The 27730-nt window shown below is 44.0% G+C and overlaps 1 protein-coding gene across 3 annotated transcripts in view; it reads left to right on the forward strand.

Annotated features, from left to right (window-relative positions):
• The first annotated feature begins 1544 nt into the window (after positions 1 to 1544).
• The window catches only part of LOC105471309 (SVOP like), a 103218-nt gene continuing 77032 nt past the window's right edge, over positions 1545 to 27730 (forward strand). For 2 of the 3 annotated variants that reach the window (XM_011723728.2, XM_011723731.2), the window contains exons 1-3: positions 1548 to 1730; positions 23275 to 23390; positions 23564 to 23655. In XM_011723728.2, the coding sequence (XP_011722030.1) occupies positions 23309 to 23390; positions 23564 to 23655 (174 nt within the window). In that variant the 5' untranslated portion in view covers positions 1548 to 1730; positions 23275 to 23308. Of the gene's footprint in view, positions 1731 to 23274; positions 23391 to 23563; positions 23656 to 27730 lie in introns of all 3 variants that reach the window. The other variant, XM_011723727.2, reaches the window with a different exon arrangement.

The raw sequence follows: 27730 nt of genomic DNA on the forward strand, positions 1-27730 counted from the left end.
AAGAAACTCAAATGGGCTATCCTGATAGGCTTTGCACTCATCCTTTACTCCTTTTTTATCTTTTTTTTTTTTTTAGACAGAGTCTCATTCTCTCTCCCAGGCTGGAGTGCAGTGGCATGATGTTGGCCCACTGCAATCTCTGCCTCCCAGGCTCAAGCGATTCTCCTGCCTCATTCTCCCGAGTAGCTGGGACTACAGGCATGGACCACCGCTCCCAGCTAATTTTTGTATTTTTAGTAAGATGGGGTTTTGCCATGTTGGCCAGGCTGGTCTCGAACTCCTGACCTCAAGTGATTCACCTGCCTTGGCCTCCCAAAGTGCTTGGATTACAGGTGTGAGCCACCACTCCCAGCCCATCCTTTACTTCTTCTTCTTCTTTTTTTTTTTTTTTTTTGACACAGAGTCTCACTCTGTTGCCCAGGCTGGAGTGCAGTGGTGTGATCTCAGCTCCCTGTAACCTCTGCCTCACAGGTTCAAGTGATTCGCCTGCCTCAGCCTCCCCAGTAGCTGGGACTACAGGCGCATGCCACCACACCTGGCTAATTTTGTATTTTTAGTAGAGACAGGGTTTCACCATGTTGGCCAGGCTGGTCTTGAACTCCTGACCTCAAGTGATCCGCCCACCTCAGCCTCCCCAAGTGCTGGGATTACTTGGGGAGTATTCCCAGTACTCCCCAAGTACTGGGAATGAGCCCACTGCACCTGGCCCTTAAATCATGCTGTGGGCCCTCAGCTGGGACTCTTCAACTGCAGCTTCTTGGTCAGTTTCCTTCTCGGTTTGATGGCATACCCACAGGGATTTGCCTCTCCGTTTGAAAGCCATGTTCTTGCTTTCTGGAATGTCAGATAACTTGATTTCAATTTTCGACATGGCCAACTCATCAGCAGAAGCACTGATGCTGGAAACAAACTGGGAGATGACATTCTTGGCAGCACATGTGACACCCACAGCAGGTGTTGCAGTTACCAAATAGGAGAACCCTTTCCTAGCCTTGCCATCCTCTTTCGAAGACTTTGCCCCATCAAAAATCTCAGTGCAATGGTAATCAGGGAAGTCGGGCACATTGATGTCTGTATGGAAATAACGAACAGAAGCAGGGACATTGAGGCCCACAGAGTTGACCCAAGACTGGCTCACAGCCTGGCCACTCAGTGACTCCTGGCATAGCAAAGCGTGCTCCATGTACAGTACAGGCGGCTCCACGGTGGCGGGCACCATGGCCTATACCAGGGGCTACAATGCCTGCTACCCTGCAGGATGTGGCCGACAGGATGGGCATGAACCTGCCCCTTAAGTCTAAACAATGGCTGTGAGCAAACGTTTGCAAGGGCAAAGCTTCCCTCTGCCCCTTGCCTAGGTCTTCTCGTTCAGAAATTCCTCCAGCTGTCCTGAGAACAACAGTAATTTCCTCCAAAGTTCGGCAGCCTCTTTCTGTCTTAACAAGAAATGTAATTTCCCCTTTAAAAGGGGATCAGGTGCAGGCTGCTGAGAAGAGGGTGTGCCCTAGGTGTCATTCACTTGCCCAGAATGCAAAGTTGGCGCTTAAAGATTCCTGATCTGAGACCCGACCTGAAAAGAGAGGATAAGATCAGGGAGCCAGGCGTCTTGGGAACACAAGTCTGGACACCCCTGAGAAGCCATCAGTGCTGCAACTTCCGTCTAAGACTTGGCCACGGTGAGGGGAGCAAAAGATCCTGAAATTGGAAGGCTGTCCAAGGAATATACAGAGGTGAGAAACTTATGGACAACATTGATCTGGACTTATTTTTTCCTGCTGCTGTAGAGGGTGGGGGTGGGGCATTGACTGTTAGTTTGTGGCTGAAGGCAAATGGAGCATGAAAATTTCATCTGATATTGCAAAACAAATTACATCACACACCACACACAAAACTCAGTTTAAAAAAGATCTACTGTGGCCCAATTATTTCTGATTAAAAAAAAAATCAGTATAACAAAAAACAGTAGAATAAAATGTCAACCAGTCCTTTAGAATTAATTTTAATGGCCGGGCGCCGTGGCTCATGCCTGTAATCCCAGCACTTTGGGAGGCCGAGGCGGGCGGATCACAAGGTCAGGAGATCGAGACCATCCTGGCTAACACAGTGAAACGCCGTCTCTACTAAAAATACAAAAAATTAGTCAGGCACGGTGGCGGGTGCCTGTAGTCCCAGCTACTCGGGAGGCTGAGGAGGAGAATGGCGTGAACCCGGGAGGCAGAGCTTGCAGTGAGCCGAGATCGCGCCACTGCACTCCAGCCTGGGCAACAGAGCCAGACTCCCTCCAAAAAATAAATAAATAAATAAATAAATAAATAAATAAATAAATAAATAGGATTCGTTTTAATGAAGCTCGAACTCCATCTGAGCCTTGGGTTTCAGGGTAAATCCCCAATCTATCAGTTTCTTGCCAGGTTTTGTGAAGGTAGGTCATGGATTACTTTCCCATTATAGCTTTTTAGGAACTGATGGTGAGGGATGCAAAGCATTCTTTTCCATGTTATTCCCTATTTTCCTGAGTTGGTCTAACTGATCATCCATCTGCCATTCATCCATCCATCCATTCATCCATCCAGCCATCCTCTTACTGGGTTAGAAAGGATTTAGAATGACATAGGAAACCAGCTGGGCGCGGTGGCTCACGCCTGTAATCCCATCACTTTGGGAGGCCGAGGTGGGTGGATCACAAGGTCGGGAGTTCAAGACCAGCCTGACCAAGATGGTGAAACCCCGTCTCTACTAAAAATACAAAAAGATTAGCCAGGCATGGTGGTGGGTGCCTGTAATCCCAGCTATTCAGGAGGCTGAGGCAGGAGAATCGCTTGAACCCAGGAGGTGGAGGTTGCAGTGAGCCGAGATCATGCAATGACACTCCAGCCTAGGCAACAGTGAGACTCTGTCTCAAAAAAAAAAAAAGACATAGGGGACCAAAGAACAGAGGATGTCAACTCAGCCTTTCCAGCGTTCCATTTCTGAGTTAAGATTGCAATCTCTATCCCTGAATAATGTTCCTCATCTCCATCTCTCAAACACTTTGTTCTCTTCTTTCTTTATGTAGCTTTTGGCTGAAACTCTAGAAACTACTAAGAAAATACATTTCATATATATGCTAACTAACTTTGAGTTTGTGTTTGAGTGTCCTTTTAATGACTGGGAGAGTAAACCCCTTTGCAACGTACAGATGTGAACGCTGCGATCCTGATAATCTCCTGCCAACAACCCTGTGCCCTACAACTTGCTCCACCAAAGGAATCCTGTTGTTGAAAACTCTATATCCTAATAGGGTGGGAATGAGGACTTTCTCTGTTGCGGGTAAACCTGTACGTTTGTTTCTTCCCCTTCCTGGCAAATTCCCCTGACACTGGGGACCCACCTCTCCCTGATCATCTTTAAGGGCGGTGCATTGGGAAGACCGGTGTTAAAATTGACAGGCACCGAACTCTGTTCTGGTGGTGGGGCAAGGGCTGGCTTGCTCCTCTGAGCCACACCTCACCGCCAGCCCTTTTTTTCACCCTCACTCCACCCCCTGCACCAACTATGCCTTTGGAAGAACTGAAGTTTGAAAGCTTCTTCTTTCTCTAAAATATATTGATTTTGCAATGTGGAAAACAGGAGAATTTTGGGTGAAAAGTATCCATTTTGTTGAGCCTCTCATAAGTAAGATGAAGTGACTAGTTTGGAGAGGTTTTGAGGTCTTATTTTCCAGTAGGAAAGTAGCACACTGAGAGCACAATTTCCCAACACCACTCAAGTTTACCTGTAAAATAAAATCAACCTGTTTTAGAAAACAAGTGACTTTTTCTCCCCCTTTTGGGAAATTTTTTATTTGATCCCAGTATGTTCTAATATTAGCAGAACATTAGCAATAAATTCCTTTTGGATACATATATATTTGGTAACTCTGTAGATACTTTATTTTTATTTTTATTTTCTGAGGTGGAGTTTTGTTCTTGTTGCCCAGGCTGGAGTGCAACGGCACAATCTCAGCTCACTGCAACCTCTGCCTCCCAGGTTCAAGCGATTCTCCTGCCTCAGCCTCCCAAGTAGCTGGGACTACAGGCACCCACCACCATGCTCAGCTGATTTTTTGGAGACGGAGTTTCACTCTGTCACCCAGGCTGGAGTGCAGTGGCTTGATCTCAGCTCACTGCAACCTCTGCCTCCTAGGTTCAAGCAATTCTCCTGCCTCAGCCTCCCGAGTAGCTGGGACTACAGGCGTGTGCTACCACGCCCAGCTAATTTTTGTATTTTTAGTAGAAACGGGGTTTCACCATATTCCCCAGACTGGTCTCAAACTCCTGACCTCAGGTGATCCACCCTCCTGGGCCTCCCAAAGTGCTGGGATTACAGGTGTGAGCCACTGCCCCCAGCCTGTAGATACTTCAAAACATTTCCTGAGTAAATGCTTTGTGATTGTGGTGAAGTTGTAAAAATTTGTTTGATGGCTTTGCTCAGAGATGAGAGACAGTACTACCAAGAGGACTTTTGATGCAATGGCACATTGACGTATTTTTATAAAATGCATCATCTCATTTCATTGTCATCACACACTTAAGAGAAAGTTTATCAATTGAGAATTGAACAAAACTGCAAGTAACGGAGACCAGAAATCACAGTGGCTTGGACCTAAGAGGTATATTTGTTTCCTTCGTACGTGGTGTCTGGAGATGAGCAGTTCAAGGCTGCAGGAGATCTCCTGGTCCTCAGTTTCCAGGCTGTTGCTCTCATGCTGGCCAGATTTGGTCCAAAGTTTCCATCTTTCCATCTTTCCATTTGCATCATGACCTGAGATGCCAGCCGGAGGGCCAGCCACCCTGCCTGTAGTCTAGCGAGGGGGTGTGAGGAAGAGGCAAGGGGCAGAAGAAGGTTTTCCCTGAAGCCCCAACAACCTTCACCTGCATCTCAGTCACCACTGCCACCAGCAAGGTACAAGGGAAGCCCTGATGTTGGGTAGGCAATAGCAATTTCTCCCACCGGCACGTAGAATTATTTTTATTCCCAGATGAGGAAATGCAGGCAGAAGAAATGGAGTAAGTTTAATCTTGAGCTCACCATGACTACTGGCTTTCTTCCTTCTCCCCCTCCCTTCTTTTCCCCTCCTTCTTTCCCTCCATTCTTTCCTTCCTCCTCTTGCTTCATTCCCACCTCTACTCTTCCCTCATCCCTTCCTTTCTTCCCTTCCCTCCTTCCTTTCTTTTTTCCCTCTCTCCATTCCTGTCATCTTCTCTTTTTCACTACTTCTTCCTTCCCTCCTTTCCTCTTTCCTCCCTTCCTCTGTCCTTTCTTCCTTCTTTCCTTTCCATGTCTGTTAATTTAGTTGGCATAAAATGATACCTAAAGATTTTTAAATTATAATTTACATTCATCTTGTGAATTGTTTGTTCATACAATTTGCCTGTGAATCTACTGGGATGATCTTCTTTCTTATTCTTTCTCTTCTGTCTCTTCTCTCTTCTTCTTCCTCTCCTCCTCCCCCTTCTCCTTCTTTTCCTTCTTCTCTTTCTTCTCCTTCTTCTTTTCTTCCTTCTCCTCCTCTTGTTCTTCCTTTTCCTCTTCTTCTTCTTCTTCTTTTTTTTTTGAGACAGGGTCCACGTCTGTGGCTGGAGTGCAGCAGGTGGCATGATCGCAGTTCGCTGGAGCCCCCACCTTTCAGGCTCAAGCGATTCTCCCACCTCAGCCTCCCAAGTATCTGGGACCACAGGTGTGTGCCACCACACAGGGCTAGTTTTTTAAAGAACTTTTATGTAGAAACCAGGTCTCACTATATTGCCCAGACTGGCCATTAGAATCTTAATATTTTTGTCTTGTAATTTGTGGTTTATATCTGCTACAAACATTTACTGGTACTGTATTTTTTTGGCAATTTTTTTCTTGTAATTTTAATTTTAAAAAACTATGGTAAAATACACATAACTTCAAATTTGCCATTGTAACATTTTTATTTTTAAATTTATTAGTATTATTATTATTTTTGTAGAGATGGGGGTCTCACTCTGTTGCCCAGGCTGGCCTCAAATTCCTGACCTCAAGCAATCCTTCCACCTTTGCATCCCAAAGTGCTGGGATTACAGGTATGTACCACCATGCCTAGCCTGTAACAGTTTCAAAGTGAACAATTCAGTGGCATGTGGTACATTCACAATATTGTGTACCCATCACCACTATCAAACAGGGCCTTTTATGCCAGGCTACCCTGTGGACTTCTGACCAATCATTTGATCGTCTCCAGGTCAAGTGCCTATCCCTGGCCCAATAGGTCGTGGCTAGTAATGGAGAGCAGGTGGGGGCATGTGGCACAAAAACACAGGCCTTGGCTGGGCATGGTGGCTCACATCTGTAAGTCCCAGCGCTTTGGGAGACTGAGGGAGGAAGATCGCCTGAGCCCAGGAGTTTAAGACCAGTCTGGTCAACATGGTAAGACCCCGTTTCTACCAAAATTTAAAAAATTAGCCGGACTGGCCAGGGCACGGTGGCTCATGCCTGTAATCCTAGCACTTTGCGAGGCTGAGGCAAGTGGATCACCTGAGGTCAGCAGTTCAACACCAGCCTGACCCCCATCTCTACCAAAAATACAAAAAATTAGCTGGATATGGTAGCAGGTGCCTGTAATCCCAGCTACTTGGGAGGTTGAGACAGGAGAATCGCTTGAACCCAGGAGGCAGAGGTTGCAGTGAGCCGAGATTGTACCATTGCACTCCAACCTGGGGACAAGAGAAAACTCTGTCTCAAAAAAAAAATAAAAAAATAGCCAAGCATGGGAGTGTGCACCTGTGATTCCAGCTACTTGGGAGGCTGAAGCCAGAGGATCAGTTGAGCCCAGGAGGAGGAGGTTGAGGCTGCAGTGAGCCATGTTCATGCTACTGCACTCCAGCCTGGGCAACAGACAAGACCCTATCTCAAGAAAAGAAAAAAAAAAAAAAGGCAGACCTGCCTGGCACAGGGAGCACTGTGGGCAGCATGTCAACAACACGTGAGTAACATGTCAACATGGCCTCAGTGGTTCATTTTTTCCAAAAAGAATTCTTGGTGAAGGAAAACAGTCTTTCTAAAAATTCAAACTAGGCTGGGTGAGGTGGCCCACGCCGGTAATCCCAGCACTTTGGGAGGCCAAGATGGGCAGAGCACCTGAGGTCAGGGGTTCAAGAAAAGCCTAGCCAACATGGTGAAACCCTGTCTCTACTAAAAATACAAAACTGCCCAGGGGTGGTGGCATATGCCTGTAGTCGCAGCTACTTGGGAGGCTGAGACAGGAAAATCGCTTGAACCCAGGAGGCAGAAGCTCTGAGCAGAGATCACACCACGGCCCTCCAGCCTGGGTGAGACAGAGTGAGACGCTGCCCCAAAATAAATACAAAAATAAATAATAAATAAAAATGCAAACAATGCATAAAAATATAAAGTAAAAAAAAGAGAACCCAGAAACCTAAAATCTAAACCCTGCAAGTAATATGTATGTCACCCTTTTTCTCTTGGGCAACTACTACTTGTCTTTGAAGTCTCAATTTAGACTTCCCTACAGAAGCTCCGCCAGGTCTCAAGACTCACAAGAGAAGGGGCCCTCTCTTATGTTGCCAGAGCATCCTTCACTAACCTTGTTGCCATATCTGCCATACCTGAATGTTTGCCTTTTTTCTCTTTGAGACAGAGTCTCACTGTGTTGCCCATGCTGCAGTGCAGTAGTATGATCACGGCTAACGGCAGCTTCAACCTCCCAGGCTCAGGTGATCCTCCCACCTCAGCCTCCCAGGTAGCTATGACTACAGGTGGGCACCACCACACCCACTGAATTTCTGTATTTGAGGTAGAGATGGGGTTTTGCCATGTTGCCCAGGTTAGTGTCAAACTACTGGGCTCAAGCAATCCGCCCACCTCGGCTTTCCAAAGTGCTGGGAATACAGGTGTGAGCCATTGTGCCTGGTGCAATACTTGCCTTTCTCCCACAGTAGACTGCAAGTTCTTTGGAAGCAGGAACTCTTTTCAGTGTATTTTATTGTCTGATGCCTAGTAGTGCTCAAGAAATATTTGTTGAAAGACTAAACACAGTTTTGGATAACATCTTTGCTGAAATCATTCCATCTATAAAAGTATGTATTTCAATAATTTTATAAATTGGCTGTGTGTGGTGGCTCATGCCTATAATCCCAGCACTTTAGGAAGCTGAGGCAGGTGGATCACCAGAGGTCAGGAGTTTGAGACCAGCCTGGCCAACATGGTGAAACCCTGTCTCTACTAAAAATACAAATATTAGCTGGGCATGGTGGCGAGCGCCTGTAATGCCAGCTACTCAGGAGGCTGAGGCATGAAAATCGCTTGAACCCGGGAGGCAGAGGTTGCAGTGAGCCAAGATCATTGCACTCCATCCTGGGTAATAAGAGTGAAACTCTGTCTCAAAACAAACAAACAAAATAATAATAATTTTATAAATCGGTATCATTATATAGACACATATTGGAAAACACAGTTCAACACTCAATAGCCTCACTTAAGAGCTTCTATATGGCATTCTATTATGGGAATATATTATCATTTGTTTAACTGCTTCTCTACTGGTGAGCATTTAGGTTGTATCTAATTCTTTTGTTGTTGTTGTTGTTGTTAAAACAACAGTGTGGGCTGGCTTGGTGACTCATGCCTGTAATCTCAGCACTTTGGGAGGCAGAGGCAGGTGGATCACCTGAGGTCAGGAGTTCGAGACCAGCCTGGCCAACATGGTGAAACTCCATCTCTACTAAAAATACAAAAAATTAGGTGGGCATGGTGGCAGGCACCTGTAATCCCAGCTACTCAGGAGGCTGAGGCAGGAGAATCACTTGAACCCAGGAGGCGGAGGTTGCAGTGAGCCAAGATCGCACCATTGAACTCCAGCCTGGGCAACAGAGCAAGACTCTGCCTCAAAAACAAACAAAAAAACCAACAGTGTGGTGACCTTCCTTATGCCCACCTATATCGTCGTATACTTGTTTGACTATCTCATGAGGATGAGTCCTCAGAGTGAAATTGCTCAGTCAACAATTCTGTCATCCGATGCCTCATTGCCTTCGAGAAAGGTTGTACCAATTTACACGTCTGCCAATAGTTGGAGTCCCTATTTCTCTTACAGTTGGTATAATCAATCCTTTAAATTCTTGCAAATCTGACAGAGAAGAATTGTAACTCCCTTTAATGTGAAGATGTGGTGCAGGTGAACATGGTTTCATAGATTTGCCAGCCACTGTATGTATTCTTCATGTCCCTGATGCCTCCATCTTTTCCTTCCTGAGCTGTAAGAGCTTCTGTTAAACATGTAGGTTTCATATTCTGTTTTGCTGTTTAGCTTTCTTTAAATTTATAAATTTTTCTTGAAGTAAAAGGGCACATGGCAACACATCAAATAGTAAAATGAGTTTATAACAGAAATAAGCAATCTCCTGCTTCAACTTCCCACATCCCCAAAGAAATTCCTTCCTTCCTTCCTTCCTCCCTCCCTCCTTTCCTTCCTTCCTTCCTTCCTTCTTTCCTTCCTTCCTCCTTTTTCCTTCTTTCTTTCTTTTTTTCTTTTTCTCTCTCTTTCTTTCTTTCTCTCTCCCCCTCCCTCCCATTCCTTCCTTCCTTCCTGCCTTCCTTCCTTCTTTCCTTCCCTCCCTCCCTCCCCCTCCTCCCTCTCTCTTTCTTTTCTCCTCTCTCCCTCCCTCCTTTCTCTTTCTTTTCTTTTCTTTCTTTCTTCTCTCTCTCTTTCCCTCCCTCCCTTCCTTCCTCCTTTTTCTTTCTTTTTTCTTTTCTTTTCTTTCTTTCTCTCTCTCCCCCTCCCTCCCTCCCCTTCCTTCCTTCCTTCCCTCCCTCCCTCCCCCCTCCTTCCTTCCTTCCCTCCCTCCCCCTCCTCCCTCTCTCTTTCTTTTCTCCTCCCTCCCTCCTCTTTCTTTTCTTTTCTTTCTTTCTTTCTTTCTTTCTTTCTTTCTTTCTTTCTTTCTTTCTTTCTTTCTTTCTCTCTCTCTCTCTCTCTCTTTCTTTCTTTCTTTCTTTCTTTCTTTCTTTCTTTCTTTCTTTCTTTCTTTCTTTCTTTCTTTCTTTCTTTCTTTCTTTCTTTCTTCTCTTTCCCTCCCTCCTTCCCTCCCTCCCTTCCTTCCTCCTTTTTCTTTCTTGTTTCTTTTCTTTTCCCTTTCTTCCTTCCTTCCTTCCTTCCTTCCTTCCTTCCTTCCTTCCTTCCTTCCTTCCTTCCTTCCTTCCTTCCTTCCTTTCTTTCTTTCTTTCTTTCTTTCTTTCTTTCTTTCTTTCTTTCTTTCTTTCTTTCTTTCTTTCTTTCTTTCTCTCTCTCTCTCTCTCTCTCTCTCTCTCTCTCTCTCCCCTCCCTCCCCTTCCTTCCTTCCTTCCCTCCCTCCCTCCCTCTCTTTTCTCCTCCCTCGCTCCCTCCTTTCTCTTTCTTTTCTTTCTTTTCTCTCTCTCTTTCCCTCCCTCCCTCCCTCCCTCCCTCCCTCCCCCTCCCTCCCTCCCTCCCTCCCTCCCTCCCTTCCTTCCTTCCTTCCTTCCTTCCTTTCTTTCTTCCTTCCTTCCTTCCTTCCTCTGGGTTCTATCATCCAGGCTGGATTAGAGCTCCTAGGCTCAAGTGATCTTCCTGTCTCAGCCCTCCAAGTAGCTGGGACCATGCCCGGCTAATTTGTTAAAAACATTTAGTAGAGAAGAGGTCTCTCTATATTGCCCAGGCTGGTCTTGACCTCCTGGCCTCAAGCAATCAAACAATCCTTCTGCCTTGGCCTCCCAAAGTGCTGGGATGACAGGCGTGAACCACCATGCCTGGCAAGAAATTTCTTTTTATTGTGTGTTTTTAGTTTGCCAAGTGATTACTTTTATGATTAAAACAATATAATTATACTTTATTTCTTGGTTTATGACAGTATCAATCCATTACTCACAAGAAAAATGATAATTTAGGTCATAATTTTCCTTCCTTTGTGCTATTCTCCCAATATGGTATAGATATCTTTATTCCCTTAGTTACTTTTGAATTATACATAGTACACTTATAGCTCTAATCCTTATTATGTGCATTTTAGTCACCATATTGATCCTTGGGTAGGATGCCTACCAAATCCCTCCATCTTTCCTCACTGACTTCCAACTCTCACCTTTGTTATATGTAATTGGCTGTTGCCTTGTCAAAGATATTAACATTTTGTTCCATCTTGAAACCACAATCAAATCTTAGGTGTTTTATTCAAAACTCTGGAGGTTGACTGTGAACCTGAAAATGAATAAACAGCTGCTTTTTTTATGGCCATGTAAATCTTGCTCACTCTAGGACCAAGGGTTGCATATGAAGATTCTGTTTCTCTGGAGGTCTAATGTCAAGACCAAAAGGAATTTTATTTTCTTTTATATCATCAGTTGCCTAAAACTATGCCACATTTTAGTTTTCTTCATATCATGGAAACAAAATATTATTATTATTGTTTTTAATCAGAAATATATAATGACTATGAAGTCAATAATGCTCTTATGTTGATTTTTGTTATACAAAATGGTAATCTGAAAAACTGTAATATGTATTTGTGTCACATATTTTTTGTATGGAGGGTTTATATGTTTTGGCCCAATGTTGGGGAGCAGTGGCTATAGAATGGAATCTATGTTCAGCAGGTGGGGTGCTTCTGGCCCTGCCCACCTCTGCAGCTTCACCTCCCATCACTACCTCTTTCTCACTATTTAAACAACATGATACTGCTTGCAGTCTTCTCGGCACACATGCATACACACATGATTTTGAAAGAATGATGGATATAATCAATTCCATTTTGTAGCATAACTTGATGTGCAACTCATAAGGCTATTTTTTCTTTTTTGAGATGGAGTTTCACTCTTGTCACCCAGGCTGGAGTGCAACGGCATGATCTCAGCTCACTGTAACCTCCTCCTCCCAGATGCAAATGATCCACGCGCCTCAGCCTCCAAAAGTGTTGGATCACTTGAGGTTAGGAGTTCGAGACCAGCATAGCCAATATGGTGAAACCCTGTCTCTACTAAAAATACAAAAGCTAGCCAGGTGTGGTGGTGCACCCTTGTCATCCCAGCTACTCGGGGGTCTGAGGCAGGAGAACCCCTGGAACCCAGGAGGCAGAAGTTGCAGTGAGCCAAGATCACACCACTGCACTCCAGCCTGGGCGACAGAGTGAGACTCTGCCTCAAAAATAAATAAAATAAAATTAAAATAAATAAAAACTTGGGCTGGCACGGTGGCTCATGCCTGTAATCCCAGCACTTTGGGAGACCAAGGTGGGCAGATCGCCTGAGATCAGGAGTTTGAGACCAGCCTGGCCAACATGGTGAAGCCCCGTCTCTACTAAAAATACAAAAATTAGCTGGGCGTGGTGGCGCACGCCTGTAATCCCAGTTACTCAGGAGGCTGAGGCACAAGAATCGCCTGGGAGGCAGAGGTTGCAGTGAGCCGATATCACACCATTACACTCCAGCCTGGGCGACAAGAGCGAGACTTGGTCTCCAAAAACAAAAACAAAAACAAAACAAAACAAAAAAACTTGTTCTGCTCAGTAGTAAGTGGAAGATTTCCAGGTTTCTTGTTGTTCAATATAGAAAACAAGGAGACTTGCTGGAAATTGTTTTATTGCCCCTCTAAAATGTAAACCTTTAAGATTGTTAAAATTGTAAAATATGTTTAGATTGTTAGGAGACATCATAAAACATGACTGATGGAAGAGATTTAATGTTGACTGAAGACAGAACTCATTGTTACGCATTTTAGTTGTAACTGAACTTAAAATGAACTCACTAGGATTTAAAAATACAATTTTTCCATCAAACTGAATCATTTTATTCCCAGATACTATAAATAGCCAGATTCCTTTTGGTTTTAAAGTCTGCCGCTGTGATTTGCATTACTATTTTATTTTTCTGTTTTTACAAAAGGAATAAATATATAATTGACATAATCCTCGTACATAAAAGTCACCATTTTAAAGGGTACAGTTCAGGCTGGGTGCAGTGGTTCATGCCTATAAGCCCAGCACTTTGGGAGGCCAAGGTGGGTGGATCTTTTGAGGTCAGGAGTTCGAGACTAGCCTGAGCAACATGGTGAAACTCAGTCTCTACTAGAAATACAAAAAATTAGTCAGGCGTGGTGGCGGGCACCTGTAGTCCCAGCTACTTGGGAGACTGAGGCAGGAAAATCATTTGAACTTGGGAGGCAGAGGTTGAAGTGAGCTGAGATTGCACCACTGCACTCCAGCCTGGGCAACAGAGCGAGACTCTGTCCCATTAAAAAAAAAAAAAAAAAAAAAAAAAAAAAAAAAAAAAGGAAGGAAGGAAAGAAAGAAAGAGGTACAATTCAGTGATCTTGAGTATGTTCACAAGGTTGTGCAACCATCACCACAGTAGAATTCCAGAATGTTTCATCACCCGCCAAAGAATCCTCACACCTATTATCAGTCAATCCCTTCTCTCCTCCCCTGGCAACCACTCATCTATTTCTGTCTCTGTGAATTTTCATATAAACAGATATTTCACATAAATTGAATCATACAATAGATGGTCTTTGTGTCTGACTTCTTTTGCTTAGCATGTTTTTGAGATTCATTCATGATGTAGCAAGTATCGGAACTCCATTCCTTCTTATTTGCTGAATGATATTCCATTGTATGGATAGACCACATCTCATTTATCCATTCATCAGATGATGAACATTTGGACCATTCCTACTTTTGGCTATGATAAATGATGCCTGTCTGACCATTCATGTATGAGTGTTTGCGTGGACACATGTATTAGTTCCCTATGGCTGCCATGATAAAGCACCATACACTGAGCGGCTTTAACAAGAGAAATTGATCATTTCACAATTCGAGAGGCTAGAAGTCTGAGACCAAGATTTTGGCAGGGTGGGTTCCTTCTGATGCTGGGAGGGAGAATCTGATCCATGCCTCTCCCCTAGCTGTTGGTGGTTGCTGGCACCCTTGGGGTGCCTTGGCTTATAGATGCATCACCCCCATCTCTGCCTTCGTGTTCCCAGGCCATTCTCTCTGTGTGCTGTTTCTGTGTCCAAACTCTCCCATTTTATGATGACATCAGTTACAATGGATAAGACTCCCACTCCACTCCAGTATAACTTCATTTTTTTTTTTTTTTTTTTCTCTGAGACAGAGTCTTACTCTGTCACCCAGGCTGGAGTGCAGTGGCGTGATCTCAGCTCACTGCAACCTCCACCTCCCAGGTTCAAGAGAGTCTCCTGCCTCAGCCTCTTGTATAGCTGGGATTACAGGCACGTGCCACCACGCCCGGCTAATTTTTGTATTTTTAGTAGAGATGGGGTTTCACCATGTTGGTCAGGCTGGTCTCAAACTGCTGACCTCGTGATCCACCCACCTCGGCCTCCCAAAGTGCTGGGATTACAGGCGTGAGCCACCACATCTGGCCCCCCTTTTTTTTTTTGTTTTACTTTTAATTGCATTTATTTTAAAGCTGAATTTACTCTCGTGCCATAAGTTTTTGTTTCTTCAGTTTCTTCTGGGATATCTTTTTCTTCAGGGCAACCTCCTCTTCTGGTTTAGGAACAATCTGTTCCTTTTCAGTAAGGATCATCTCAGTGGGCAGGGAGAGCTCATGGATGGGTTAATCCGACCATGAGCTCTGTAGTTCCGGCGGCACATCTTAGGTGCTTTGTTCACTTGGATATGCTCAATGACCAGAGAATCTACATCTAAACCCTTAAGTTCTGCATTGCTCTCTGCATTTTTAAGCATGTACAGCAAAAATTCAGCACTCTTTTTGGGCCACCAACCTTGTGTCCAGCCCCACTGCTTGGCCTGGGCATACCTGCCACCTCCACCATTGTAACATCGGAATGGTATGCACTATTTCTGTAAAGTGACATCTTTCAGATACTTCGTGGTTTTCCATATAGGCATACCCTTGATGACCTGGGAAGTGTCATGAGTGTTCTTAAAGTGAAACAAAGATTTGAACCTCTTGATTTGCATGATTTTGTGGAGTTCTCTGGGTCAAGTGAATACTGAACCATTTTCACAGATTACCTCAGGCCACTTAGGGAAAGAGAAAGAGCTGACTTCATCTTAACGAATTATATCTGCAATGCTCCTAATTCCAAATCAACTCACATTCTAAGGTACTAGGGGTTAGGTCTTCCACATATAAATTTTGATGGGCACACAATTCAACTTATAAAATTATGTTCTCAATTCTCCTGAGGTTATACCTAGGAGTGGAACAGCACATAATCTATGTTTACCCTTTGAGGAACTGACAAATTGTTTTCTACAGGGGCTACATGATTCTAAATTTCCACCAGCAACACATAAGTGTTCTGATGCCCCCACATCTTCACTAACACTTGCTACTGCCTTTCTTTTAAAAAAATTCTAAAGTATGAGAAACATACTGCCTACCTTTTTAATTTTAGGGATCTGGCTGGGCACTGTGGCTCACACCTGTAATCCCAGCACTTTGGGAGGCCAAGACAGGTGGACCACCTGAGGTCAGGAGTTCAAGACCAGCCTGACCAACACAGTGAAACCCCATCTCTATTAAAAATATAAAATTAGCCGAGTGTGGTGCAAGCCTCTAATCCCAGCTACTTGGGAGGCTGAGGTAGGAGAATCACTTGAACCCGGGAGGCAGAGGTTGCAGTGAGCTGGGAACATGCCACTGCACCTCCAGCTTGGGCAACAAGAGTGAAACTCTGTCTCAAAAAAAAATTTTTTTTTGGCATCCTACTGAGTAGGAAGTGATATCTTGTGGTTTTGATTTGCATTTCCCGAATGACCAATGATGCTGAGTCTCTATTCATGTGCTCATTGGTCATTTGCATATCTTCTGTGTAGACATGTCTATTAAAATCATTTGCCCATTTAAAAAATTAGATTGTCACTGGGCACAGTGGCTCATGCCTGTAATCCCAGCACTTTGGGAGGTCGAGGCGGGTGGATCATAAGGCCAAGAGATTGAGACCATCCTGGCCAACATAGTGAAACCTTGTCTCTACTAAAAATACAAAAATTAGCTGGGCGTGGTGGTGTGCGCCTGTAATCCCAGCTATTCAGGAGGCTAAGGCAGGAGAATCACTTGAACCCAGGAGGGGAAGGTTACAGTTAGCCGAGATCATGCCACTGCACTCCAGCCTGGCGACAGAGTGAGACTGTTTAAAAAAAAAACAAAATTAGGTTGTCTTTTTATTGTTGAGTTGTAAGAGTTATTTATATATTCTGGATACTACACTTTCATCAGGTGTATGATTTGCAAATACTCTCTCCCATTCTGTTTTTTTTTTTTTTTCCCCACCTTCTTGATAGTGTCTTTAGATGCACAAAAGTTTTAAATTTTTATTAAGTCCAGTTTTTTTTTTGTTTCTTTTTTTGCCCAGGTATGGTAGTACTCTAGCCTGGGTAAGAGAGTAAGATCCTGTATCAAAAAATAAAAATTAAATTAAAATTTAAAAAAATTTAGGGCAAGTACAGTGGCTCACACCTGTAATCCCAGCACTTTGGGAGGCTGAGATTGTGGATCACCTGAGGTCAGGAGTTTGAGACCAGCCTGGCCAACATGGTGAAACCCCATTTCCACTAAAAATAAAAAAAAGTAGCTGGGCATGGTGATGGGTGCCTGTAATCCCAGCTACTCGGGAGGCTGAGGCAGGAGAATCGCTTGAACCTGGGAGGTAGAGGTTGCGGTGAGCCAAGATCACGCCATTGCACTCCAGCCTGGGCAACAAGAGTAAAACTCCATCTCAAAAAAAAAAAAAAAAAAGGAGAAAAGGGGGGGAAAAAAAGCTTCCAAATAAAGAATACCCTTCAAATGATGTTCCAATAATGTCTGAAAAGGGAGCAGTAGTTTCATAATTGTCTGTCCACATAACTTTCAGGATCCCAGATGGTCTGAGACACCAATTATTTTGCTTTTCTTACTATGTGTAAATAACAACTTTTCATACTTTTTATGGTCTCTCTTGAGAGAGAGAATTTCATGTATTAACTTTGAGCATTATTGATCTCTTTCCCATCTGGGAATATTTTTGTTTCTGTGACAGTGTTTAAGAAAACAAAGAATAGATACACTGCAATATAGTTGTTTGCTATGTTTATCTTTTGCGTCCCCAGCTAGATTAAAAACTAGGCCAGGCGCGGTGGCTCACGCCTGTAATCCCAGCACTTTGGGAGGCCAAGGCAGGTGGATCACCTGAGGTGGGGAGTTCAAGACCAGTCTGACCAACACGGAGAAACCCTGTCTCTACTAAAAATACAAAATTAGCCTGGCATGGCGGTGCATGCCTGTAATCTCAACTACTCCGGAGGCTGAAGCAGGAGAATTGCTTGAACCTGGGAGGCGGAGGTTGCAGTGAGCCAGGATCGCGCCATTGCACTGTAGCTGGGCAACAAGAGTGAAACTCTGTCTCAAACAAAAAAAAAAACAACCCAGAAACAAAAAACTCCTTAGGCCAGGAACATGTCAGATCCTCCTCTGAAGCTTCCATAGGAGCTACAGAGCCAGCACTTGGCAAACATTAATGACCTTGATGTGCTACTACACAGCTGTTCTCTGTTTTGTTTTTGTTTTTTTTTTTTTTTGAGGCAGAGTCTCACTCTTTTGCCCAGGCTGGAGTGAAGTGGCACCGGTCTTAACTGACTGCAACCTCTGTCCCCAGGTTCAAGCGATTCTCCTGCCTCAGCCTCCGGAGTAGCTGGAATTATAGGCGTCGGCCACCATGCCCGGCTAAGTTTTGTATTTTAGTAGAGATGGGGTTTTGCCATGTTAGCCAGGCTGGTCTCGAACTCCTGACCTCAGGCCATCCAACCACCTTGGCCTCCCAAAGTGCTGGGATTACAGGTGTGAGCCACGGCGCCCGGCCCTCTCTGGCTATTTTTACGTTCTGGCAAAAGGACAGCTTGGCTTGGGTTTTTTTTGTTTCTGTTTTTGTTTTAACCACTTTATTGAGACATGAATGACATAAAAACTGGTACACATTTAATGTATACAACTTGAAGAGTTTGGAGATAAGTATCACTGTGAAACAATCACCACAATCTACGCCATAAACCTACCTCCAAAAGTTTCCTCTAGCCTGCTTATTTATTATTTATTTATTTTTTTGAGACAGAGTCTTGCTCTGTTGCCCAGGCCGGAGGGCAGTGGCGCAATCTCGGCTCACTGCAATCTCTGCCTCCTGGGTTTAAGTGATTCTCCTGCCTCAGGCTCCCGAGTAGCTGGGATTACAGGTGCCCACCACTGCACCTGCCACCATGCCCAGCTAATTTTTGTATTTTTAGTAGAGACAGGGTTTCACCATGTTGGCAAGGCTGGTCTCAAATTCCTGGGATTATAGGCATAAGCCACCACACCCAGCTATTATTGTGATAAGAACACTTATCAGAAGATCTACCTTTCTGGCAAAATTTTAAGCGCATGATACCATATTGTTAACTACAGGTGCAATGCTGTAGGAAGATCTTTAGAACGCATTCATCTTGTATAGCCAAAATTTTGTGCCTTTGACTAATACTTCCCTGTTTCCCCTTCCCCTCAGCCCCTCAGAATGGCATCCACTATTCCACTCTCTGCTTCTATGACTTTGACTATTTTAGATTCATCATGTAAATGACATAACATAGTATTCATTCTTCTGTGTCTGGCTTGTTTAATTTAACATCATGTCCTTCAGGTTCATCTACCTTGTTGCAGATGGCAGGGTTTCTCTCTTTTTTAAAGATGAATAATATTCCATTGTGGTCGGGAGCGGTGGCTCATGCCTTTAATCCCAGCCCTTTGGGAGGCTGCCCCCCCACTGCCACCCTGCCGAGACAGAGTCCCATTCTGTCACCCAGGCTAGAGTATAGTGGCATGATTTCGGCTCACTGCAACCTCTGCCTCCCAGTTTCAAGTGATTCTCCTGCTTCAGCCTCCTGAGTAGCTAGGATTACAGGCATACGCCACCACACCTGGCTAATTTTTGTATTTTTAGTAGAGACAGGGTTTCACCATGTTGGCCAGACTGGTCTTGAACTCCTGATCTTGTGATCCACCCACCTCAGCCTCGCAAAATGCTGGGATTACAGGCATGAGCCATTGTGCCTGGCCCAGGAGTTTCTTACATAGTTTGGATATTAACTCTTTGTGAGTTCTGATTCTACTACTTACTAGTGATCAGACATTGGAAAAGTTACATAAGAATCTCACAACCATGAGGCACAGTGGCTCATGCCTGAAATCCTATCACTTTGGGAGGCCAAGGTGGGTGGATCACCTAAGGTCAGGAGTTCGAGACCAGCCTGGCCAACATGGAGTAGAAATCCACATCTCTACTAAAAATGCAAAAATTATTCGGGCGTTGTGGCGTGCACCTGTAATCCCAGCTACTCGGGAGGCTGAGACAGGAGAATTGCTTGAACCCGGGGTCAGAGGTTGCAGTGAGCTGAGATCACACCACTGCACTCCCACCTGGGCAAAAGAGCGAAACTCTGTTTCAAAAAAAAAAAAGGAATCTCAGAACCTCATGTTTTTTGAGCTATTTATTTTGGAAAATACTACATAGTCAAAAGTAGAAGATAACAATCTTTCTCCAATAATTTTCAACAGATCACCATTCTTTTTTCATCTATACACCCATATAATTCCTATACACACTGCCCTCACCTTATTATTTATTTTTAAATAAATCTCAGACATCATCATTTCATTAGCAAATATTTTAGTATGTACCTCAAAAATACAAGGATTCTTTCTTATACCATAGCCATAATACCATTGTCACACCTAATGAGGTCATCAGTAATTTCTTAATATCTTCAAATTTCCAAACTTGCTAAAATTTCCCTGATATTGTCTGTATATCTCTCTCACATTGTTGTTTTTCTTTTTTTTTTTTTCTGTTTTTTGAGATGGAGTTTTGCTCTTGTCATCTCCCGGGTTCCAGCGACTCCTGTGCCTCAGTCTCGTAAGTAGCTGAGATTACAGGCATGCACCATCACACTCGGCTAATTTTGTACTTTTAGTAGAGATGGGGTTTTACCATGTTGGTCAGGCTGGTCTTGAACTCCTGACCTCAGGTGATCCGCCTGCCTTGGCTTCCCAAAGTACTGGGATTACAGAGGTGAACCACTGCGCCAAGCCACACACTTGTTTTGTTTTTAAATTTTTTATAGCTGATTTGTTTGAATGAACATCCAAACAAGGTCCATTTTTGGTTTGATGTGTCTCTTTTATTTTAGTCTATAAGTTCCCCTTTCCTCTTCTTTCCCTTGCCGTTTACTTAATGAAGAAACTGGGTCATTTATTTTATACAGCTTCCAGCATTCTGCATTTTTCTTATTGCATCCACATGGTGTTGTTTAATATGTTCTTTATTTCCTGTGTAAATTGGTAGCTAGAGCTAGATTCTTGATTCGATTCAGGTTCAGTTTCTCTTTGTGAGAATACTTCACAGGTGATGTTGTATACGCCTTCCCGTTGCATCTCATTAGGAGCCAATGCAATCTGCCTGTCTCTGTTTCCATGGTGTTAAGATTTTTCAGTGGGCTCAGGTGTTATCAGCCGTATCCCTCTCATAGCAAAGTTCGCCATCAGCCTTTCACTTCATAGTTTATCAGCCAGTGATGATTGTTGCCTGGATCCATTATTTTTTTAGAAGGTGCAAAACAGTGATAATTTAATTTCATCCTTTTTTCTGCACACATTAGCTTTATTATTCACAAATAATTTTCCCTCATCAACTGTTTACCCTGATGTACAGACAATTTGTACAAAAAAGTCAAGATATTTACAATATTTACTAGCTTTCAGAATAATGGGTTTGTTTCTTATCATTCTCCAAAGGTGATCAATGAGGTCTTCATTATAGTATTACTGTGAATAAATGGATTTTAACATCTTTAATATGGTTCAATTATTTGCAGTCATTAGTCTTTTTGATGTTCAAATTGTCCCATCTTTGGCCAGTGGGCACCTTTTCAATTTTAATATATATTTTTTTGAGATGGAGTCTCACCACGCCTGACTAATTTTTGCATTTTTAGTAGAGATGGGGTTTTGCTGTGTTGGCCAGGCTGGTCTCAAACTCTTGGCCTCAAATGATCCTCCTGCCTCAGCCTCCCAAAATGTTGGTATTACAGGTGTGAGGTACTGCCCCCATCCCTCAGTTTTAATTTTGTAATCTTTTATTACGACCCCACGGGTCTTTGATATTGCCCATGCTATAGGCTACGACAAGATGCCCCAGGCTCAGTTTGTACATTTCCTGTCCCTGAGCCAGAAGCAGCCGTTTACCTAAGATGCCTGGGTTTATGTTTATTTATTATATATGTTATATAATAATTATATTTGTTAATATATTACATTTGTTAATAATATGTTATATAATAATTTCATATCTCTATTTCCAGTTCAAATTAGGCACCTGAGGTGCCTGGGTTTGTTTATATTTATTTATTACATATGTTATATAATTATATTTGTCAATATATTATATTTGTTAATATTATATATGTTATATAACTCATATCTCTACTTCCAGTTCCAAATTAGAATTATACATTTTTTACATAGCTAAATTTGATTTTATATTTATCTTTTTCCTCTTAACAATGAAAACCTGGGTTCCTAACAATATTAATATAATTACTTTCTTCATCCTAAATATGTACTAATATACAACTAATGATACCAATATTATCACTAACAATATCATTAGCAAGAATAGTTTAGGCTTTCTGTTTATCCCACTAGCAATGTACAATTAAATTACTATGTCTTAAAGTTATTTGAAAAAAAAGTCTGTTTAAGCCACTAACTTGATACCCATCTTGTCTTAGTTTTCTTTTGACTTTTAGAGTTAAGAATCCTTTTTAGGGTTAAATGCAAAAAGGTGAGGTAAAAAGCAGCAGCCGCGCATGGTGGCTCGCCAGTATTCCCAATACTTTGGGAGGCCGAGGCAGGCAGATCACTTGAGGTCAGGAGTTTGGGATCTGCCTGGCCAACATGGTGAAACCCCGTCTCTACTAAAAATACAAAAATTAGCCCAGCGTGGAGGTGGGTGTGTGTAATCTCAGCTACTCAGGAGGCTGAGGGAGGAGAATTGCTTGAACCAGTAGGCAGAGGTTGCAGTGAGCCCAGATTGTGCCACTGCACTCCAGCCTGGGTGACAGGGCAAGACTCTGTCTCAAAAAAAAAAAAAAAAAAAAAAAGCACTTCATCAGTTTCTGTCAGAATTAAATGACAATGACATGCAAGAAAGCACCCTGGAAACACAGGATCTGCGGAAGTGTGAAGTGCTGCTTTGTGATTGTTTTTCTGTAGCAAAGCCTTCTTCCCTCCCACTCAGAGGGTGCTATTGGTTAAATTGCCAAGACCTGCGTCTGGCCCCAGGCGGAAGGTTGGTTACTGGCCTCAGAGTTCTGATTGTCTCATCTGGCCTCTTAATTTAGCTCAATTATCTAATTTAGCCATTTAGTCTCTCCATTTCTCAGATTCCTTACATGCCAGACAGTGATCAATTATAATACTTTACAGATCTTCTGTGAAGATTAGCGGGAATAATTCATGTATGTAAAGTGTTCAGGATAACAACTAGTGACAAATGCATCCCTAGTATACAGTAATAATAGTAACAGCTTCCATTTATCAAGCACATCAGTACTTGCCAGGTATGGGGTAAGTGCTTTCTGTGAACTAACTCATTTAATCATCACAACCACCTTGAAAGTTGGGTGCCATTATTATATCATCCCCATTTTAGGAAACCCATTTGAGGTGTGCAAAGGGCAAATTCCTCAAAGCCACATACCTACAAAGTAGTAGAGAAGGCTGGGCACAGTGGTTCACACCTATAATCCCAGCACTTTGGGAAGACAAGGTGGGCGGATCACCTGAGGTCAGGAGTTCGAGACCAGCCTGGAGAACATGGTGACACCCCCATCTCTACAAAATATACAAAAAAATTAGCCGGGCGTGGTGATGCGTGCCTGTAATCCCAGCTACTCAAGAGGCTGAGGCACTAGAATCACTTGAACCAAGAAGGTGGAGGTTGTAGTGAACTGAGATTGCACCACTGAACTCCAACCTGGGCAATAAAGCAAGACTCCATCTCAATCAATCAATCAATAAAAAGTAGTAGGGGAAAAAAACACTGAGCTGCTTGGTTCCAGAGGCCAGGTGTGAAAGAGGATAAAAATACATACCTCATTCGATTTTTGCGAGGGCTTCGGGAAATTTTGTGTGTAGTATGCCTGGCATACACTAAGTACCCAATAACCGTTATATTTCTTTCCTTCTTCCTTCCCTTGCTTCCCCCAGGGAAGCTGTTTGGGGAACTTGAGCTATTCAGAAGATGGCAACCAAGCCAACTGAGTCCATCACAATCCTCAGCCTTCGGAAGTTGAGCCTGGGGACGGCTGAGCCACAGGTTAAAGGTAAGATTATCATAGAAGTCTCCGGCTCAACCCGCTGCTTCACTTTTCACTACCACTGACCCCCCCGTATCAACTTGTTTTTATAATAATGGGTTGGCTTTCTGAAGCTGATAGTCCACACGCATTCCCTTCCCTGCAGAAGCAATTTCTTCTACTTTTTCTTTCGTTGTTAGAGCCAAAGACATTCACCGTGGAAGATGCAGTGGAGACCATTGGCTTCGGGCGTTTCCACATTGCCCTCTTTCTCATCATGGGCAGCACTGGGGTGAGTGCTCCTTGGAGATGTTGACAAAAAGAGTCAAACTCTGCAAAATAGTTGAAGAGATTTATTCTGAGCCAAATATGAGTGACCATGGCCTGTGACACAGCCCTCAGGAGGTCCTGAGAACATGTGCCCAAGGTGGATGGGGCTCAGTTTAGGGAGGCAGGAGACATCAATCAAATACATTTAAGAAATACGTTGGGGCCGGGCGCGGTGGCTCACGCCTGTAATCCCAGCACTTTGGGAGGCCGAGGCGGGCGGATCACAAGGTCAGGAGATCGAGACCACGGTGAAACCCCGTTTCTACTAAAAATACAAAAAATTAGCCGGGCGCGGTGGCGGGCGCCTGTAGTCCCAGCTACTCAGGAGGCTGAGGCAGGAGAATGGCGTGAACCCGGGAGGCGGAGCTTGCAGTGAGCCGAGATTGGGCCACTGCACTCCAGCCTGGGCGACGGAGCGAGACTCTGTCTCAAAAAAAAAAAAAAAAAAAAAAAAAAGAAATACGTTGGTTTGGTCCAGAAAGGCGGGACAATTCAAATTCAAAACGGGAGTGGTGGGGGAGGGGTGGGCTTCCAGGCTATAGGTAAATTTAAACATTTTCTGGTTGACAATTGGTTGAGTTTGTCTAAAGACCTGGGATCGATAGAAAAGGAGATGTTCAAGTTAAAATAAAAGATTGTAGCCACACGCAGTGGCTTACGCCTGTAATCCCAACACTTTGGGAAGCCGAGGCTGGTGGATCACCTGAGGTCAGGAGTTAGACCAGTCTGGCCAAATGGTGTTGAAACTCCGTTTCTACTAAAAACACAAAAATTAGCTGGGCATGGTGGTGGGTGCCTGTAATCCCAGCTACTCGGGAGGCGCTGACGCAGGAGAATTGCTTGAACCCAGGAGGCAGAGGTTGCAGTGAGCCAAGATTGTACCACTGCACTCCAGCCTGAATGACAGAGTGAGACTGTGTCTCGAAAAATAATAATAATAATAATGTGGAAAAAAAAGATTGCGGATATCAAGGTTCTTTTGAAGTCTTATAGTGGCTGCCCTTAGAGACAACAGATGACAAATGTTTCCTATTCAGACCTTTAAAAGGTGCTAGACTTTTAGTTAATCTCTTCAGGATTGGGAGGGCCTGGAAGAAAAAGATCTAGCTCTGTTAACAGAGATTCTTTACAGATGCAAATTTTCTCCCACAAAGCACAGCTTTGCAAGACTATTTCAAAAATAAGGAAAGAAATATGTCTTGGGGTAAAATATTTGACTTATTTCTTTTTCACATAATGTTATGCCAGATCGGAAAGTAAGTCACGATATATAGGGTTGATAAAACCCATCTGATGAGAATTTATGGTTTGTAGGGCATGACTCCCCAGACCCCTTAGATAGGAATTTGGGCAAAATAAAAACAATCAGAACTTTAGTCCTCAGAGATTATGAGAGTCTTCAAAGCTAACATCATTGGACACACAGTCTTTTTTCTACTGACCTCCGGCTCTGGGCTCTCCAGTCCAGGGGGTGTAGGGATAAGAAAAACAGCGGGAACTCCATGAGGTGGGTCACCCAAAAATCACTTTCATTCACCTTTGGCAGGTGTTCGGTTATAAGCAGGTGAGCATTTCTGTCTATGTTTTGGGAATTCAATACTCATTTTTAAAAATGATAGAAATTGAGGTATTGGGAAAAAAGGAGAAAACTATGGTTTTATCATACAAAAAATTGAACAACATGGCTCTCAAACATTTTGCGCATAAGAATCACTAGAGACACCTGCCACCTGCTGTAATTACATAGTTTCAGATCCTTTAAGAGGCACTGATGAAGGCTTGTTATTTACTGCTAGGGTTGGAATGTGTCCCTTCCAAAACCCAGGTGATGCCAATGAGCTAGTGTTAAGAGGCGAGGCCTTTAAGAGTTGATTAGGCCGTGAAGACTCCGCCATCGTGAATGGGATTAAGGCCCTTATAAAAGACGCTTCATGCAGCAGGAGTTTCAGCTTTGCCGTTCCGCCCTGTGAGCACAGTAGTTCCTCTGCTCTTGAGGGACACAAGGGAGTAGGTCCTCTCCAGTTCTCTCCAGGCAACAGAACCTGCTGGCACTTTGATCTTGGGCTTCCCAACCTGCAGAACTGTGAGAAAATAAATTTAGATTTCTTATAAATTGCCCAGTCTTAGGCATTTTGTGATAGCAGCACAAATGGCCTAAGATATACACCCTAGGCTATTTTGAGGAAAGAAGAGTGATGGCTTCACCCAGAGGCTCTCACAACAGTGGTGATGTCTGTGAACCCACACCACTACTCCCGCTTCCTCCTTTAGTAGGTAAGGTATATGTTAAGAACTCCAGGCCAGGCGTGGTGGCTCATGCCTGTCATCCCAGCACATTGGGAGGCCAAAGCCGGCGGATCACCTGAGGTCAGGAGTCTGAGACCAGCCTGGCCAACATGGTGAAACCCTATTTCTACTAAAAATACAAAAATCAGACAGATGTGGTGGTGTATGTCTGTAATCCCAGCTACTTGGGAGGCTGAGGCAGGAGAATTGCTTGAACCTGGGAGGCGGAGGTTGTAGTGAACTTAGATTGCGTCACTGCACTCCAGCCTGGGCGACAAAGCAAGACTTTGGGGGTGGGGGGCAGGTAACAAAACTTCATACCCAGATGCATAATGACAATCAGACAGAATGGAAAATCAAAGACAAGGGGTCCACCCAACGATGGTGTTGGGCCGGAGGGTAAAAATACACAGGAGGGAGGTAAGTGAGAAAACGCTAGAGGGCTCTGACCCTCCCCAGGCAGCTAAAAAGTATAAGAAAGGGTTGTGTGGGCCGGGCGCAGTGGCGCACACCTGTAATCCCAGCAGTTTGGGAGGCCGAGGCGGGTGGATCACCTGAGGTCAGGAGTTTGAGACCAATCTGATCAACATGGTGAACCTTCCTCTACTAAAAATACAAAAAAAATTAGCTGGGTATGGTGGCACATGCCTGTAATCCCAGCTACTCAGAAGGCAGAGACAGGAGAATTGCTTGAACCCAGGATATGGAGGTTGCGGTGATGCAAGATCACGCCACTGCACTCCAGCCTGGGCGACACAGCAAGACTCTGTGTCAGGACAAAAAAAAAAAAGTTGTGTGATCTAGAGGTAGCCATGTGAGTTTGACGCATCTTTCATTCAAAAGTATTGCATTCTCAGGCAACAGTCTATTTCTTTTTCTTTTTCTTTTTTTTTTTTGACATGGGAGCTAGCTATATTGCCCAGGCTGGTCTCAAACTCCTCAACTCAAGCAATCCTCCCACCTCAGCCTTCCAAAGTGCTGGGATTGTAGGCTGAGCCACCAAGCCCGGCCTCAGGCAACAGTCTAGTACAAAAAAGAGAAAGGCAAGATGTGTCCTACTCCTACTTTGATGATAACCAATGGTACAATTTAGAAGACTTCCTTACCTGTACAGTGAGGTCTCATAGGCCCCAAATTTTAAAAATTCCACATTTCAAGGGACAAGTAGGTGTGACGAGGCGGAGTTTTCCTATCAACTCTTCTCTACCTTCGCCCAGAACATCCCGAGGAAGTGAAATGGTCTCTGCTCTTCAAGTGCCTTATAGTCGTGGGAATTCTCCCAGCTCACCAGCTAGGAGGGGCTCTCTGCCAGGCCACCCTCTCCTGTCTCACAAAGGAAGACAGAACTGCTTATGTGGGTGCAGGAACCAGATCTTTTGCCTGGTCTTATGATGGGGTGTTTTGTGAGCAAGATCCTTCCATCAGCGTTGACATGTTGACAGTGAGGGGCCCCAGCTCCTCCTGGCCGTGGCCCCTCCACCTGTTCAGGCTCTCATTCAGAGGCCTGAACAGGTAGAAGCAGCAGTTGGGTTTCGGGGCCTCATGTGACTGTGTATATAACTGCATCCACAGCAGCTGAGCAGCCTCAGCCTGTGACCAGGACTCCTAAGTCCTGGTTGTCTGTGTGTGTGTGTGTGTGTGTGTGTGTGTTTTGTTGTTGTTGTTTTTTTTTTTTTTGGAGATGGAGTCTTGTTCTGTTGCCCAGGCTGGAGTGCGGAGACACAATCTTGGCTCACTGCAACCTCTGCCTC

This window comes from Macaca nemestrina, chromosome 4 (genome assembly GCF_043159975.1).
Source record: "Macaca nemestrina isolate mMacNem1 chromosome 4, mMacNem.hap1, whole genome shotgun sequence".
NCBI classification, from domain to species: domain Eukaryota; kingdom Metazoa; phylum Chordata; class Mammalia; order Primates; family Cercopithecidae; genus Macaca; species Macaca nemestrina.